The sequence below is a fragment of the Theobroma umbraticum genome, unplaced genomic scaffold, assembly GCF_002168275.2.
Source record: "Theobroma umbraticum cultivar Fairchild unplaced genomic scaffold, ASM216827v3 scaffold_20.0, whole genome shotgun sequence".
Lineage (NCBI taxonomy): Eukaryota > Viridiplantae > Streptophyta > Magnoliopsida > Malvales > Malvaceae > Theobroma > Theobroma umbraticum.
In genome coordinates, this window is record NW_018397266.1 from 5,220,162 (window position 1) to 5,239,517 (window position 19,356).

Here is a 19,356-nt window from a genome sequence, read left to right on the forward strand (position 1 = left end):
TAAGGTATGAATTGCATTTTCGGATTTGATTTAATTTTATCTCCTTTTAATTTGTTTTTGAATTTCAAATTATTAAAAAAATTTATCAAAATTTCCCTTTTTCACTAGCATTTTTTTCTCTTTCATTCTACCACAAATTCGTTATTTTTAAAAGGAAAATAGTTTTTTAATAAAAAAATATGATTATGTTTTATGAAGCTTTATTTTCAATCTTAATAAATAATGATGGAAAATTTTTTGTATTACCAAAACTATTAACACCATCTACATAAATATAAAATGCTTGTAAATTTGTTTGGCTGAACCTCGATCGGTGCAAAATCATTCCATGATGACGTGTACGTCCCGACTGACCGAGTTGCCAGCTAACTCACCAAAGCTAGCTAACAAAGGCCATTTTCCGTTACTAAAAATTAATGAAAATATATTTCCATTACTTTTATCATAAACTGATATATGTATTTTAAAAAAAAAACTAAAATCAAGATTGTATCCACTTCATTTTTAATTAATTTTCATCTATGTTTTTACTCAATTTAAGGCTATTAAAATTTAAATCATAAATTGCTTGAATGCATGTCTATCACCATCATTAGTGAAGAAATAGACATCTTCAATATTTTTTAATAAAAAAGGGATTCTAGCTGAGAAAAAAACCCTCTCTACTATTTTTGGGTAGTGGAGATATTCATTATTTTATTATTGATTGACACACACAGTTTTAAGAAACATACAAGATCAAAATTCATCTACATCATTTTCTCTTTTCTAGTTAATTTTTATCTATCTTAAAGGTAGCAGGATCAACCATCTTCCTTCAAGCACTCAAAATAAGACTCTAGTTGACCAGGGGTTAGTACTCCATTTAAGTTTGAGAACAAATCCTCCATTGCTGTTAAATAAATAATAAATAAATCAAAGCCTTTGAATACTAAGAGAAGATAGAAAAGGAACAATCAGAAAATTAAACCCTTTAAAGAAACAGTCAGCCATCTTCTTTCTTATATTTCTGTGTCCTACCCTTTTTTTTTTTAATTCAATAATGCAAAGTCATTTTTCTCACATGTACACTCAATTGTATTTGACGCAAGATATTGGACATACTATTTTAGTAAAAATATTATTATTATAGTAGTCTTTGAAGTAAGGTTTTGTGGATGAACTTAGGGTACCCTTTAAAGTTACCCAATTAAGTAATGTATTGTCTTAATAAACTTGAAAATTTTAGTTATGAGATATAAAAATGGTTAAATAATAAAAGTCTAAATTATTAGTTATGAGATATAAAAAATTGTTGTTGTATTGCTTCTATTTAATTGTTAAATCACATACAACTTGATAAATTATGACAATATCATATTCAATAAAATTGTCTAAACCTTCGACGGGAGATGAATCTAAGCCGTAGTTGTAGATGCGTGGATAATACCAATAAAAAATCATTAATCATCAAATAAATGAACTTTTTCCTTTGACCAAAATATAAATAACACTGTAGCCTAATAAAGAATCATTAATAAATTAATCAATTTCAGTTGTCGTCACCTTCGCAAATCCCACCACGTGGCGGCCCTTGCACGTCGTCTTATTTGACTTAGCCCCCCGGAGCGTCCGCTGGACGTGTCCCCTAATTTCGAAAAAGATGTTCGGTTCTTTAGGAATAAGTCCTGTTGCCATCCGATCACCCATCTTTGAAATATGAACCAATCCAAAGGACCAGAGTCAGTAAATCCCTTCCTACACCAGCCAACACCGTACCACTTCTCCTCGTAGACTGCCAATTTTTGCTTACAATAAACCTAACGCGTTCACCGCTCGTGTCGAATGTAATGAAAACCAAACTTTCCTTTCATTTTTCTTCTTAAAAACTTAACCATCCCCTACAGCTAACCTCGGGTTACTTCATGTACCATGGTAATTAATAAGCTAGTATAAATAGGGTGCCAATCTGTAGCAGAAGCTATAAAGTATCTGATATCGTGAAAAAGAGCGATTATCAACTTATCAGGTTGGTGAATTCTGCTTTAGTTTAGTCCTTCCCAAATTCAGAACCAGAAAGAAGAATCTCAAAGTTTGAAAAGAAAAGGTTCGCAAAGACAATGATTCGCCTTTTACCAAGACTGTTCACAACTTTTTAATCTTGTTTCTGCGTTGATCCCGGTTCAGATCACCTTCATCTACAGCTTCACCTTTCCATTCCTTTGTTTTCTTCTAACTGGCTTGATTTTCTGATTTGCTCGAGTTTGCTTTTTTTTTTTTTTGTTTTTTTCACTTCACTTCGGCTTTTGTTTCATCGGAGTTAACGTTCGTGGATTTCCCGGAATTAATTTAACGTGTCAGATCACGATGATAAATATTTAGAATTGTATCCATTTCGAGAAATAATTGTGATTTCTCTTTTGAGCTAACAGAAAGAAGAAGACATGGGAAGCGAGTCATTCGAGGAGGCCATTGCAGCTTTGTCAAAGCTTCTCAGGTATTACAGTCCTGTCTTTCTAACTTCTCTCTTTCCGTTCCGGACCTTAAAAACAGAAAAAGCCAAGGATTTCTGGGACGGTAATTGCGCCATAACTGCCGTCCTTATCCGTCATTTTCACCGTTTTATCGAACATGGTAAACCGTGTTTTGCAGTTACGTTGTCCGAAAGTGGGGCCAAGGTTTGGAACAAAACTGGGACCCACAACCACCACTGTACTGTAACTCTGTAACGGTTTGGCTAATGTTGGCCTCCTCGGTTGCAGTGACAAAGCTGATCTCGAAAGCGTCGCCGCAGCAAAAATCAAGCAGATAACGGCCGAGTTAGAGGCTGCTGCCGACCCCAATCAGTTCGACCCGGTCAAGCGAATCGAAACCGGTTTCCTTCACTTCAAGAAGGAGAAATATGAGTACGTTTATAAATTTACTAGCACCTGTTATCTACCAAAACGAAATTAAAAAAGGACAGAGTTATGGAACAGTGGAAGTTTCTCCTCTTCTGTCAGATCGTGGAATCTGCCGTATCGTTTTGGCTTCTTCTTGTTTTGATATAACCTTTTATTTAAAGTACCGTAACTGCCTTGCCCTTTTTCTTTTTTTTTTTCATGTGGCCATTTGTCTTTCCAACTCGAGGAAGCGTCATTAATGGCTTTCTGCAGGAGATTAAAAATTGGATTGTCATAACTATTTTAAATTAAAAAGAAAGTGGATTTGGAATAGGTCACAGCAACTGAATTGGCTGTTGCAGAAAAGGGAAAGAGTATGTCATTGATGTGGGAAATTGGCTGGCTATAAATATCTATATTTTTTAATTATTAGCTTAATTGGAATTGTCTTGCCCTCTTTTTTTTTTTTCCAGGAAAAATCCTGATCTGTACGGTGAACTTGCCAAAGGCCAAAGCCCCAAGGTTCGTCCTGCTATTGTTATCATGCACGGTCGACCTATTTTTTGTGTCTGTTCGGAGTCCTTTTTTTTTTCTTTTGGTTTCTTATTTTGGATATTTGCAGTTTTTGAATTACTGAACTGGTAAAAGAATTGACCAACCTGTTCAGACAAGATTTGGACTTACTTTACACGGTGAAAATTAAGCTAATTAGTTGAATGTGGCAACTGCTAGATGTTTACCAGAGAATTGTATTTGTTAATGGAATTGTTTCATTTTCCAGTACAACGCAATAAATTTGAACCGAGAATATACTCCACTAAAAACATAGACTTTTTTAGCATTTATGATTGCGGGCTTTATTTGACAAAATGGTGCGTGTACGGCCTAAGTTTGCACACCTTTTGAATGGTAGGCGAGTGGGGAGGAATGAACAGTCAACCGGTTGATTTATTTTTGCGTGTTACTGTTAGAAAGATAGTGGCTGTCTCTTTTTTGAGATGAAGAGTTTGACAAAAGTGAATTAGCAGTTGCTTTTACGACTTGTTTTGTTGTCATTTTGGGTGCTAAAGTTATGAATGAAAGTTATGGGTGGATTCAAGGAATAGGGCAATACTTTTATCTATGAATCCTTTATTCTTTCAACAATCATTACTGCTATGCAATAGGAATGGCGAGCATAGTGAGTTAAAACTCATATTTCTTTCCCCTCTAAATAAATCGTTTTTGTACAGTTTTTGGTATTTGCTTGCTCCGACTCTCGAGTCTGCCCCTCTCACATCCTGGATTTCCAACCAGGGGAGGCTTTTATGGTCCGAAACATTGCCAACATGGTCCCACCCTATGACAAGGTTCGCCTCCGTTACATTATTTATTCTTCACGGGGTTTGGCGTTTCATGCCGCCCTTCAGTTGATAGGAATCAGTAATATTTTCACCAGTTTGCTATTAATTTTTTTTAATGTATTTTATATTAACTTGATTTGCTTTGTTTACCGCAGACAAAATACTCCGGAGTTGGTGCGGCCATTGAATATGCAGTCCTGCATCTGAAGGTGAATATAGTAGTATAATTTGACTTTATAAGCACGATTTGCTATTACCCTTTTTTTAATGATAGAGCATGGATAATGTTTAGTGGATGTTGACTCTTTGGTGGGGGCAACGTGATCTCTAGTCACTAGGCATGCTCTAACTCTCTATGAAGTCTCAAGTGCTTACCGACCAACTTCAAAGAGATGCACTGATTCCTTGTGCTTTCTATATGTCAATCACCTTGAATTTGCATCAATTGCAGGCTTCAAGAATCGGTGTAGTAATTGCTGATGTATCGGTTCAACTTTTGAATTAATTAATTACAAACGGATTGAAATATGGAACAGTGCAATAATGAATGGTGAATTCAGTATATATATGTTGGTATATACTTTGTTAAGTGGTGTGAGCTGCTCTTCTGCTTTCTTTCAACGTTAAAGTAGCTTTCTTATATTTCCCCTTTTGGAATTGGATGTGTAAGAGAATGTTTGGTGTGCAGGTGGAGAACATTGTGGTTATTGGACACAGCTGCTGTGGAGGTATCAAAGGGCTCATGTCTATCCCAGATGATGGGACCACTGCTAGGTAAGACTTTTATCATTGTGGCATTAAAGCAAAGCACATATTTAAAACTCTGCTTAAATCTTGCAAGTGCAGCATATACTTTATATTAAGGAACAGATTAAAATAATCAAAAGGCGTTTCAGTATTTTTGACCTTTCAGTCTCAGAATCTCAATAGTTCCCATGTGATATTACAGTATACTCTTTATCGTGAATTATCAGTAACTAATATATAAGTTGATAAGTGCGAAGCACCACATTCTTGGAGGCATCTCTAAAGGCGAATAAAGCCAGGGGGAACAACTTTTGAACTTTGAACTTTGAACTTTCATCTTGCTTTTGGAATCCGGAACATACCAGTGTAAAAATGTGGATTCCACATCATTCCTTTACCAACCAGGGTCTTATACATCCTGCCAATTTAAGACGTTATGGGGTTTATGTATTCATATATGTAGACTTATTTAAATGGCTGCTTGTCTATAGCTTTTAATGCCCAGTATTCTCTAATTTCTTTAACAGAAGATGTTTAGGACCTTTGTCTCTAAATATGGACCAACAGTTTTCTTGTGCCAGTGCCATGGACTTTTAAGTTTTAGGCCTGATTTTTGGGCCCCCTTCTCTCCTCCTTTTATAGAAGGATGCCTAAACAGATTTAAGACAAATGAAGATTTATATTTCATTATTATTTATGTTTGACTTTTGAACTTTGCAGTGATTTCATTGAACAATGGGTTAGCATCTGCGCACCCGCAAAGACTAAGGTGAAATCAGAATGTAATGAGCTAAGTTTCTCGGAGCAATGCACCAACTGCGAGAAGGTAACTTACATGTCTACCATCATTAACTTTTTTTTGGCACTCTTAAACAATAATGATCAGATCGTTTATTTTTCCTTTAACGTTTGATATTCTTGATAATGTTTGTGTTCTTAAATTAATGCAGGAAGCTGTGAATGTATCTCTGGGCAACCTATTGACATATCCATTTGTGAGAGATGCAGTGGTGAAGAAAAGCCTTGTTTTGAAGGGCGCACATTATGATTTTGTGGATGGAAAGTTCGATCTCTGGAATCTCGACTTCAACATTACACCCACCTTAGCTGTATGAGCAATTTGCAGTTTCCCCATTATAGTAAAAGCTCATCTTGGTTGCTTTCCTTGCGTGCTGCTTGTATATTTCCTTATGAATACCATTCCCAGAGAATAAAAACAGTGGACGGCTCATCCCTTGGTCCACTTTGTCTTTAATTTCCTCCGTCAAAGGCGAAAGAAAAATGAATTCCCCTTCTGTACTCCAAAAAGAAAATGTTGGGTTAAAGAGTTGGGTTAGCCCAACAAGTTGTTTCTTTCTTCCGAAGCATAATAGAATGTTTTCTCCCATTTTTGTATTGATCAAGTTAATGAAGACACGGCATGAGAATGAGTATTGCATTACTGTTACTATTTTCTTTGGATAACTGAGCTTTTTCTCGACTTTGTATTTGTTATTCTTGAAGAATAAAGGTACATCTACATATGCGTACGTGAATGAGAATCTTGCTTCTAACCTTCGAAGGAACATTTTGAAACAGGGAAAAAAACAGAAAATTATGAAACAGATCCTCCCTAGATCATTGACTCTACTTGTGATTCACTACCTTGGTGGCCGCACTTAAAAGCCTATTTTGGAAGACTAATTGCCAAAATAAAAAGTATATAATTATAAATGATGTCTTAATTTCATGGCATTAGGCCAAATTAATTACATTCTTTATTTTCATTCCTTAGATATATAGCGTGTTTCATCTTGAAAAGAAGTGAATTATTAAAGGAGAACACCTTTTATAGTTGTAGGGTACTATCCCAACATCATTAACATGTTTAATGGATAGATACTTAATACACACACGGGTGGTTTGGAGGCTCCTTTGGTCCTTCAAAAGAGAAAGAGGAAAGTGACTTGCCTCTTTTCTCACTTCTCAGTACGGGAACATGTAATTTTTGCTTCAAATTTATAATCTGACACAAGCTTGCTGACATTAATTAGTCTCTTGTAATCTTGTCGATCCGGATCATTGAAGCAATAATACTCACTACCAAAAAAATCCAGTTTTATAGACTGATTTTTTCGTTGGTAATATCAATTATCAACGAAAAAATTTGTCGTTAGTCAATTGAAAATACCATTGTGAGTAATAAGTTTTTATGGGTATTTTAAAATTCTATCAAAAATATCACTGACGAAAAGTTTTGTTAGTATTTTCGTTGATAAAAAATTTGATCCGTTGATTGAAAAATTTATAGGTGGTGTCAAATATCCATCGGTAATTTTCATCGAGAAAGGTGCCAATCAAAAAATTTACTGTCGGTACATCTATCGGTAATATACCAATGGATCTAGCGATCGAAAAATGTGTTGGTATTTTATTGACGAATTTCTGATTGAATTCGCAACAAAATTAGCGACTAAAATTTTTGACTTGTTTTGTCGTAAGGGGTATTATTTTGTCCATAATAAAGCAAATTACATTAGTAAAAAAAATAAATATGTCGATATTGAAAGAATTTTGTCTATAATAATTAATTATATATATTTTTAATATTTTTGTATTTTTTACATTGACTAATAATATTAATATATTTAAAGTAATAATTTTGTTTGCAAAATTACTCCAAATGAATTATATAATGAAAAAATCACCCCAAATATTTTGAAAATTAAAAAGAAATGTTCAAAGTCTATGGAAAACATTAATATAAAAAGTCTGTAGCACAATGAAAAGGAATTACGATTGTCCATTAGCCAAATCATGAGGAAGGGGAGATTGCTGTTGTGACTGAGGATGAGACTGCTGTGATGATGAAGACCCACCAATTGGATCCGGATGCCTCTCAAGGATAACCTTCATGATGGACTTAATATCAGACACATCAGTCTTCAACTCCTTCACGTCGGTCTTTATTTCTTAATAGCCTTCTGGTCCAGATCATGAAACTCATGTAATAGCAGTAGAAGGCATAAGACCATAGGCAAACTCAAATGTCACAGCTAGAGCAAATAGTAAAGCAGGTTGCATTTTGGTGCTAAACCTGTATACATGGGTCGGAGTGGTTTACGGCCTTCCAATTGCCTCAGACCATGTCATTGGATCGAACTTCGGTTAAGATGATGGATCATCACCGTACTTCTACAATATAGCAGATGTATATGATTCTTACAAATAGAAAAGAAAATGACATTATATATTAATGAAATTGTTAAGGAACATATACACATATTCAATAATATAGTTAAAAAAAATTGACTCATATCTCTTACTTACACTATTAGTCTTCAACTTGTTGTTGACAAACTCTTCGTTACCTTTTTGTCCTTTATGAGTGTGCTTGAAAACCTGGGAGAATGTCGTCGATCTTTGTAGTATCTCAAACTACAGTCTTGATAAGAAAAAAAAAACACATGATCACTAATATGCATGTTTTCGCTATTTTCAACAAGACAATGACAACATGTTTTAAAATTGTAAAACAACGACAATACATAACACACTTAGATGACAAAAAAGGCATCATCAAAACAAATACATGGCTTCGCTTCGCAGTCGTCAATAACATAATGACAACATGAAAATGCTCCAATTATTGACTTTACGAGTTAAGAATACATACCATTTTCTTCTGATGTAAAGCAAAAGGTAAAGAACCTCTTGTGTGCTTTGCTATGCTACTGTCTTTCTCTATCAAGTGACTTTGCTAGGCCTTCATGGGTTGACGTTGCCACTCGAGCATGGCCCAAACATTATTGACTAGTTGGTCCCAAACCTCTATAGTGATCTAGGGGTGTGCCTTCCTTTTAGTCAAGAGGAGATCATGACGAGTGCCCGCGTCCCTCTGGCCTTTCTTGCTCTCGTCTACTAACAGATCTCTCATATATTACAGACCATCAAAGAATCAGTATCAACCCACGTAAAAGACTCCTACATAAGTAATAAATATTTATATCAGTATTGTTAAAGGAAACTTGGATAAATATAAAATAATAATAAGGTACCTCAAATTTATGCCACATGGCATTTTGCACAACAGTAGGAATCAACCTCCATGTTGGCCAGGGCCCATTAAAATGACTCTTGATTATTCTCGTGATGATTGGAGTCACATCAGTCTCCACAAAAGTACTACAAAATTAATACATCTTTATCAAGACACATTAATGAAATTACTACATAAAATGAAATAAGCTAATAGCTGTAAATTACCTTTTTTTGACAAGATGAAAAAGTTTTCGTCAGTCTGAATTGGTAGGAGTGGGCAAGCTTACACTAGGCCTAGGACCCTAGACTGGGATACAAAGTTTGACACACTTGTGGTTGTAGTTGGAGTTGGCGGCATTTCCTTTGGATTAAATGGAGTAGTTGCTAGTGTGGACATAGGAGTGGACATCGATGGTATCAATAACTGAGGTGGCATCGACGATCGCATAGTAGGTGGTGAAGACTAAAGAGGTGGAATCGGAGGTTGCATAGCTGAATTGCCTATGCCACTCAACCGTGCTCGAGGACCAGTGGTAGTTTTATATTTAACCATGACTATGCAAAAATTTGTCATCACATTATTGACTAACCATTGTTAATAACTAACAATAAACGTAATCCATAATCATTAATATTAAGTACTATCAATAAATGTAATCCCATGATCACTAGAAAGATGTTAATAATGGTTGATGTTGAAACAAAATGAAATATATAAATAAATTAGCATAAAAAAGTACATCATGTCAACATCTTTACATGATCTAAATATATATATTAAAAAAACATCAACCCTCAAACATCATCTAAACATGCAAACTCATTTTCATCGCTCTCATCTTTAGGATCATTACTTTCATTACCATCGTCTTTTTTTGCATCTACCTTTATCTCTTCATCTTTTCCTTTAAGTCTTTCATCGTCATCATCTTTTTCACTATGTTCAACTTTAACAAACATATTAATCTTTTCATATTCACTACAAACAAGAATTGTATTATTGTCAAGGTCATTTGAAGGAGCGTTAAATCATGTATTGGGATTGTTTTCATCTTTTTAATACACCATTTCATTATTCAGAATATTAAATCGACTTTGACCTTTGTTTTGAACATTGCCCACCAATCAATCGTGTATCAAGATTGTCTTCATCAAATGAGCCTTTTTCATCAAATTTTCTACAAAATCAATAAGAGAAATTAGCAATAACTACCCTTAAAGTAATTTAAAATAAAATAACATACAATTTAACTAAAATAACTTAAATTAACTATTCAGTATGGAATCAAACTTAAACTAGAAAAATACTTAAAATGTTACAATTCGAATCTAAAATCTCGAAAATCTAACTACTTAAGCCCATAAAATATGCCAAAATAACTCTACATAATAGAGTTATCGGAGGGCTACGGGCTATTGGCACCAGATTTAACTTCGGACGAGGGGCGAGGGTAGTCAGCTGGCACGGGATGCAAGAGGGGAGAGAAGTAGGGGTGGTTGCCTCCAACTACACATCGATCGGCGCGAGTGAATAGGGGAGGCTCTCGATCACAAGAGGAAAGTATGGGCAGGGGTTGTCGGCTCAGTATAGTTTGATAGAACTTGAGTCTACGATGGAGAATGTCAGACCAGGGGAGGGAGTTGTCCATCGATGTTGGAGAGGGAGGGCTGAGAGTGGTTGGTAGGGAGGTGGATCTGGGGGAAGAGAAGGGGAGAAGGAGAAATGCTGGAAAAGAAAACCCTAAGCATTTTATTTAGATTTACTAATTTTTCATCAGTAACACTAAACCATAATATTGACGAAAATTTCATTGGCAAACTCTGCAAAATGAACTATGAGTACACTGACTAAACTTTCATCAGTAATTTCATTGTTATAATCGTAGTGTGGTTGACGGAATATCCGTCGACAACTTCCATTGGTATAATCGGTTAGTATGGTCATTCTCGACCAAAGTGTTCAATCAGTATTTTTCCTGCCTTCCAAATATAATTGCTGCCCACACATTATTGACTGAAGTACATTTGCCTGCAAATTCGATCAGTAATCCGTTGGTGCTATCTTGACCTCTTTTCTGTCGGTAAGACATCGGTATATAACAACGAATTTTTACTGACAGAATATATTCCGTTGGTAATACCTTGTTTTCTAGTAGTGACTTTTGCAAACTAGAAGCAAAGTAAGAAAATTTTCAAATGCTCTTCAAACATGATAGAGGTCTACTATAAAAATGTAAGATTAGGGTTGTCAACGAGTAGGGTACTTGCTAATTTTAAGATACACGAACATTAACCCTATAAGAAATAAAGTACCAAAATCCTATTAACTATCCAAATATTTTTTAAAATTACTACCCTAAACCTAATATATCTCTATTACCCTATAATTACCCTAATTATGTAAAAAAAATTATTAAAATGCTATTCATGGATACTTAATTATTCGAACTTGAATTCGTTCCCGTATCCATACACAATAATATTTTTCCTACATATTTCATATAATTTACTAATAATTAAATTAATAAAAATACACAAATAATAAAATTTAAATTTAATAATTCAAAAACAAATATCTTAAACATAATTAATAATTTTATAAGTTATAATTTTTGTAATGTTAACACAAAATAGAAAGTAAATATATTTATATTTAAAATGTGTATATACTAAAAGTATTTTAGTATATATACAATAGTAATTAAATTTCTTTTAAATGAGCCCAATGTATATAAAGCATATATATTAAAAGACATTACAAGTCAATTAATAATCATAGTTCCATTAATTAATTCAATTAACTATATGAAATTGTCCTTAATTACATGAAATTAAAAAAATAACTAAATTTCAAAACTATTCTAATCTCACAACTTCCCTTTAGATTTATATATTATAGGTTTATATAAAAAAAGATATATATATATTGTAATTAATAATTTTATAAGTTATAATTTTTGTAATGTTAACACAATAAAAAGTAAATATGTTTATATTTAAAGTATATATATATATATTAAAAATATTTTAATATATATAATAATTATATTCCTTATAAATGAACCTAACATATATAGAGTATATATATTAAAAGGCATTACAAGCTAATAATAATAATAGTTTCATCAATTAATTTAATTAACTATATGAGTTTGCCCTTAATTACTTTAAATTTAAAAAAAATAACTAGGTTTCAAAACTATTATAATCTCATAACTTCTCTTTAGGTTTATATATTATAAGTTTATATAAATAAAGGTACATATATTATAATTAATAATTTTATAAGTTATAATTTTTGTAATATTAAAACAAAATAGAAAGTAAATATATTTATATTTAAAGTATATATATACTAAAAAATTTTAGTATATGTATAATAATAATTATTATTATATTTCTTATAAATTAACACAATATATAAACTACAAATATTAAAAGACATTAGAAGTTAATTAATAATTATAGTTTCATGAATTAATTTAATTAACTATATGGATTTGTCCTTAATTTCATGAAATTAACCAAATAGTTAGGTTAAAAATTATTCTAATCTCAAAAGTTCTCTTTAAGTATATATTTCTAAGTTTATAAATAACAGTATAAATATTATAATTAATAATTTTATATATTATAATTTTTATAATGTTAACATAAAATAGGAAGTAAATATATTTATATTAAAAGTATATATATATATATATAATAGTAATTATATTCCTTTATAATATGATAAGATATTCATATTATTTAAACATAATTAATAATCTAATAATTTTTTAATTGAAATATATTAATGTCATCACATTAATAATAAGAGTAACCATACTTTTAATATTTTTGTTAGTTTTTAACAAAAAGAATTACTTATAAAGTTGGTAAAATTTGTATATGTTGAATTTAAGTATTGAAATAATAATAAAATATTCATAAATGATGATCCGATTTGAGTAGTGGGTATCCAAGAGATAGTATCCGAACTCGATACAGATAGTAAAATCACTATCCAAATCCCTCCTAAACTAGATTATAAGGTATTTTAATTCTATATAATCGAATTATATACAGATGAGTACCCTGAAATAGGGTACCCATTGCCATCCCTATATGAAATGTCGACAAATTCAAAGTCTTTACTTGCACTTGAATATTTGACTTGATTCTAACTTAATGAAGAGCTCAAATAATAAGGGTGGGTAGGGATTTGGATAGAAATCTTTAAAATTCCAACCCCAATGCTCCCCTTGTACCAGAAAAAGAGTCAATTACTTAAGTCTTACAATTACATTATAAGCAAGTGGCGTTCTTAATTTTCACTGGCTCAAATCAAAAGTGTATACTAAATAATTACACATGATTCAACACATAGTTTGGACTTCGGATGACCTGAATACAGTTCTGGGGCTAGATGCAACATATAATTTTCAGTTTCTAGTTATTAAGTAGAAAAAACCAGAGCAGATAAAAGATAAAAATGCTAGAAACATAGCATATATAAATTTTTTAATCTGTTCGATGATTTAAAAAAAAAAAAAGCCTAGTGGTTTTGTTAGATTACATCAATAGAACAACCCATCTAGAAATTCCAAAAATCCAGGGCTATTCATTTTGAAACTATCACCAGCAGACAAAAGAGATTGAACGCAATGCTGATCATCGTTGAACTGATGAGTTTCGGCGTCATGATTAGAAGTTTCACTTGTATTCATAGGGCAATCTACACTCATGGTGATCCGGCTGCTTTGAAGAGGCTCAAAGTTGAAGTTGTCAGCTGATACTGTTTTAGTCTCATCTGTTGGAGAAGAAACCTTTCTCGTAGAGCGTTCAGCTTTTCCCCTTGGTTTTTTAATGCCTAGTTTCTTGCAAAGATGAGTGTTCCAGTGATTCTTCACCTGATTGTCGGTTCTTCCAGGGACTCGCCCCGCTATTAGAGACCACCTAGAAAAAATGTTGGTAAGCAGTATTTGTTAGTAGCTATGCCATGTTCTTGTTTGGATTTATCTATTTGTTTTTCATTGCAGTCGTTTATATTTTGGCTAACGAGCAGCTGATATCTTCCTCTCTCTTTGATCATAAAGGACGTGCATTAAAATCACAAAGTACAACACTTCTACTGTTGATATGCAGAAGTCTGTTTGTTTTATATATATTTACTTTAGAAAGTGACCATACACTTCAAATACCAAGAAAACGTACGTTGTTGTCAGCAGAAGGTTGGTTATTTTCTTCTCTCTGTAAATTCTGAAATTCAATACATTTTCCCTCTGATCATGATCATAAATATGCTTTAAAAAACTAGTGTTGGATACAATGAATGAATGAACCTAAGGCTGATCGTTAACTTTAGTGAAACATGACACGGTTTTTTAACCCTGAAACCAGATTTCATAGAGAGAAAAAAGAATTATTTGCTTGATCCTGCTTTCGGAGAAGAAGGACCTCTTCTCATCCAGCATAGCTCTGATAACACTTGACAGATATATATGAGAGAAATTAATTAGAAGAGAAATAAAAGAAAGAACCTGTTTCCAAGAAGGTTGTGGAGTCTGATAATAAGGTCATCTTCTTCCTCTGAAAACTGACCAAGCTTGATATCGGGGCTCAGATAAGTCAGCCACCTTAACCTGCAGCTCTTCCCGCACCTCTTCAAAGCTGCCCATAAACCCCGGTAAGAATATTACCATAGGGAACTTGAGTAAAATTCAAATGACAAAGACATTAACAAATCTCTAATTTCTACGCAAAATCTCCTTACCTGTCACCTTAGAGATGCGGTTCCAGTGGCCTCTCCCGTGCACTCTTATATAGTCGGACAAAATTTTGTCCTCCTCCTCTGTCCATAGACCTTTTCTATAATGTTCATTCTCTAATCCCTTCATATTCCTTCTTCTTCGCAAAGTGCAAACAGGGTTTTTAGTTTGGGCTCTTGGTAAGGCTAAGTCCTATCCCCTCTGAAGTCTGATCTTCGATGTGTGTTTTTTAGTTGCTAGGCTTGCAGGGTGATGACTGACTGTGGAGCTTGTAATCTAGTTTATTCTACTAACTACTAGGAGTATTTATAGAACAAGAAAGCTCGCCCATGGGCTAGTGCTGTTCAAGGCTTCAAGCCGAAATGGCACCGACTCTCATGGAGAAAGACGGTGTGGGGATACAGTAGGTTAAGTATACAGGACAGCAACTTATTAAGGCAGTCACTGCCAGAAATATTTTTTATGCAAAGGTCAAATTAGTCCTCATACTAATTTTGATTTAATCTATCTACCTTTTTTTTTTTGGCAAATTAAGTCTATGTACTTTCAAAAACTACTAGTCTTGAGGCAAAAATTAACACTGCTATGTCATTTACCATTTGAATTGTGGATGTAAATTGTGGATTGAGATGGGAAAACAGACCATTTATGACATATTTTGCAACTTTGTAGACAGAAATGCTAACATATTTCTTTTAAAAAATTCCATCGGTAATCCTTTAAGGAATTTCATTGGTAAATATGAAATTATCGGCAAAATTGCTTTGGTAATTACTCATAAATTTGATGCTACAGTTTTTTTTTTTACAGATCAAACCAAATTTTCAATTATTTTCTTTTCAAAATTCAAAACTTTATTGATAAATTTTTTAAATTTTCGACCATTGCATTACCGATTATGTTTTCAGCAATGGACTTTTTTTATAGATTCTTCCATGGAAAATATGCTCAAATTCATTTTCTTCAATGGAAAATTTCCTCAAAAAGATTGAAATTTTTTATAGTGTTTATGGATTGAATCAGTTTAAAAACTCAAGATTTTAAGTCTCTCTTGTATAGTACTCAGTTTTTTTTTTTTTTTTTTACTTTTGCTTTCTTTAAACTTGCAATTTAATATTGTACTTTAATTTGAAATTTTTAGAAATTTATGATGTTAAGTTGTTTGTGAGTCTAACTTTCCTTTATTAACATTTTAATTTCCAATTTCATTACACACTCTCATGCACACATCGACGATCAACCATTAGTACTTAATTATAGTTTGTTTTCATTGAAATTAATGTACTCCTGTTAAGTGGAAATGCAACAAATAAATGGACCAAAGAAATATTAATATGTCCATTGTCATCAAACATTAATAATTCATGGAAAGCATTGCATCGGTAGTTGGCATCAATGTCATATAGGTCCATTAAATAGTAAATATCCTATTCTCTGAAAGTGCTAGTCATCATCTTCCTTTGACTCATGAAATTACCAATAAAACCAGCCAAAAAAGTTCTGTACTTCTAATTTATACATAATTAATAAGTATCCAGTTATAATTATATTTTTTTGAGAAAATCAAATTGTTTTTCTTGAATACTTGTTATTTGGTTTAGCCTTTAATAAGTTAAGCTGGCGTATTTAAGAACGTAACCATCCCCTTCTAATCACTTTTAATTCTATTGCCCCCACTTAATTTGTTTGGATTATCATCTTCAATGTCATGACCTGCAGCCAGGGGAAGTTAAATGATCAGAATTCTAATGTTCTGTTCATGGTCCTGATGATTGACTGCAAAGTCTTGGTTGACTATAAAAATCTGATATGGACTAAGATGAGCTCACGTGTCTTACATATGACATGTTAGAATAGGCCAAAGGAAATGACACGTGTATATTTATATTGTACTTTACTGTTTATTTATTTATTTATTTTTAATTATTGTAAATATAGGTTAGTTGGAATGTAACTAATTTGAAAAGTTTTTTTTATTCTTCGACTTAGTTGGTTAGTAACAGAGTACGAATACTCTGGTCTGTACAGCTCTTTTTGTTTAGATAGAAGACTACAAGAAGTTTCTCCACAATGACTCGTTTTTTCTTTCAAGTTTTCACTTAATTTTCATATGGTATCAAAGTAGGAATTTAGGATTTCTGGTATGATCGTTCTTTAGCGTACTTTCTTAATTCTTATTGAAGCTTTGCTATTGCTTTAGTATCATTTTTCATTTTCATCAGATCTGCTACAGTAGATTCTTTATATGTTCGATTGATTTCTGGAATTTTGTTGTGATTATCTCTTTTTTTCTTGCATTTTATAGTTGAATATGGAGGATTCATCAACTCAGAAATCTTCATTATCACTTATTGAGGATACATAGCCGCCTAATTACCTTCATCACACTAATCACAATGGATCAGTTGTGATCACTCCTAAGCTCACATCTAATAATTACATTGCTTGGAGTAGATCCTTTATGTTAGCTTTATCAATGAAGAATAAAGTTGGATTCATTGATAGAACTTTTCCTAAACGAGCTAGTACTCATCCTTTGTATGGTCCATGGATATGCAATAATTTGATATTAGCTAGGCTTTTAGAGTCTATTTCCTCACCTATTGCATCTACTATCTTTCATATGGATTCTACAATAGATATATGGAGTACCTTGAAGCAAAACTTTGCTCAACCCGATGACATCCGTGTGTGGATCTCCAGTACAATCTTGGCAATGTTTCATAAGGAAATAGGTTCGTGGATTCATATTTTATTGAGCTTAAAGGAATTTGAGAAGAACTTAGGAACTACATACCTTTACCACAATATGAGCATGGTAAATGTAATTTAGTTTACTTTGAGAAATATTCTGACCAATATAAGAAAGGCATGGTGTTTAGCTTCATCAATGGTCTCAATGAAACTTTTTTAGCTTTGAGGTCTCAAGTTACTATGATGGAACCTTTTCCTATATTGAATGAAGTGTATAATATAGTCTTAAGGGAAAAAACTCAAAGGAGTTTGATACTTCAGTTAAATCCAGTGATTGAGTCATCTACTATGGTAGTGACTGCTGATAATAAGAAGAAAGGAAGAACAGATCTAACCTATAGTCATTGTGGTGAAAAAGCCATGTGAATGAGAAGTGTTTCAAGTTCATTGCCTTCTCTAAAAACTTCAAATTCACTAAAGGCAAACGAAATTTTAAGAAAAATACTTCAACAATAAATAATGTATCTGCAAATGGTTCTTTTCCATCTACAAAAATGACTACTTAGCCAAGGCAAAATGAGGGTTTGGTCGGCATTAGTTCCATGTCCTAATTATCTCTCATCAATCATCAAATTAACAAATTAATAGCTCTCATCAATTATGGTAATTTTGACAATGAAGATGGTGTTGACATTTTGTCGAACACTTAGTAGACAAAACCTTCCCTATTCAATTCTACACTTGCAGGTATTCTTTTTGATCATTTTTGTTTCAATATAGCTCATAAAATGTCCATTCAACATAAAAATGCTCATAACATAGTCATTAAACCAAATTCTTGGATAATAGACACTAGAGCATCAAATTATGTCTCTTGTTCTTTAAAAAATTTTCGTTCTGCCTATCTTGTTTAAAATTATTTTGTTCAACTGCCTAACAATATCCAAGCCATTGTTACACACTTAGGCATAGTCACACCAACTTCCTTGTTAGTATTGCATAGTGTACTATGTCTTCCATCCTTCATTTCAATCTTATCTCAGTTAGTAAGTGAAACTAGTTCTAAGAAAAACTATCATTTTTACTATTACATATTGTGTTGTTCAAGACCTCACCTCATAGAGAGTAATTGGGATTGCTAAAATTTCTTCTGGATTGTATTTTATGCAAGATAATTAAAATGAGCAATACCTATCCAAGTATAGCATTGATAGGATTGTTAAATTTTCTTCTATAGTTACTGTAAATAGTCATAAATCAGTTCAAAATTCTTTGGACTTATGGCATTTTAGACTTGACCATATACCTTTTAATAGAATAAATGTAATACATTAGCAATGTGTTGAAGTTTATTGTTCAAATGACTTGATTTGTGATGTATGCCTTATGGCAAAAAAAAAAAAAATTGCCTTTTCCTGCTCATGTTCAAGATACAAGTTTTACATTTGAAATTTTGCATTTTGACATTTGGGGACCATATAGAATTCCAACCTTGAATGGACACCATTATTTTCTCACTTTGGTTGATGACTTTCCACGATTCACTTGGATTTTTCCAACGAAAAACAACTATAAAGTTATTGTTATTCTTCCATTTTTGCATAATTCTATCAAAACTAAATTTTCAACTACTATTAAGTGTATTAGATCAAATAACGGTAAAGAATTTTAGCTTATAGATTTTTTTTAGTTCTACAGGTATTGTTCATCACTTGTCCTGCCCATCACAATAAAATGATGTTGTTGAATGCAAACATCAACACTTTCTTGTTATGGCTAGATCTTTATTGCATCAGTCTAGATTGCCTATTCATTCTTGGGGTGATGCAATACTTAATGTTGCATATGTTATAAATAGAACCCTTTCCAAAATTCTTCATGATAAATCTCCCTATGAGTTTTCTTTATCATAAGACACCTTGTTATGATTATTTTTGAGTG

The 19,356-nt window shown here is 32.6% G+C and overlaps 2 protein-coding genes across 3 annotated transcripts; one reads left to right on the top strand and one right to left on the bottom strand.

The window, feature by feature from the left end:
• The first annotated feature begins 1,782 nt into the window (after positions 1-1,782).
• Positions 1,783-6,398, top strand: LOC110423132 (carbonic anhydrase 2-like). Of its 2 annotated transcripts, none has more exons than XM_021437273.2 (9): positions 1,783-2,008; positions 2,412-2,476; positions 2,742-2,885; positions 3,335-3,383; positions 4,094-4,210; positions 4,360-4,413; positions 4,893-4,978; positions 5,672-5,777; positions 5,902-6,398. In XM_021437273.2, the coding sequence occupies exons 2-9, from the start codon at positions 2,424-2,426 to the stop codon at positions 6,064-6,066; spliced, it is 774 nt and encodes a 257-aa protein (XP_021292948.1). In that variant the 5' UTR covers positions 1,783-2,008; positions 2,412-2,423; the 3' UTR covers positions 6,067-6,398. The 2 variants fall into 2 exon arrangements, with proteins under 2 accessions (XP_021292948.1, XP_021292946.1); XM_021437271.2 differs by having other exon boundaries at positions 1,784-2,086.
• Positions 6,399-13,362: 6,964 nt separating this feature from the next.
• On the bottom strand, positions 13,363-15,104 carry LOC110423380 (transcription factor WER-like). The gene is made up of 3 exons (XM_021437600.2): positions 14,727-15,104; positions 14,494-14,623; positions 13,363-13,909 (listed from the first exon to the last, which is right to left on the bottom strand). The coding sequence occupies exons 1-3, from the start codon at positions 14,848-14,850 to the stop codon at positions 13,531-13,533; spliced, it is 633 nt and encodes a 210-aa protein (XP_021293275.1). The 5' UTR covers positions 14,851-15,104; the 3' UTR covers positions 13,363-13,530.
• Positions 15,105-19,356: the final 4,252 nt, after the last annotated feature.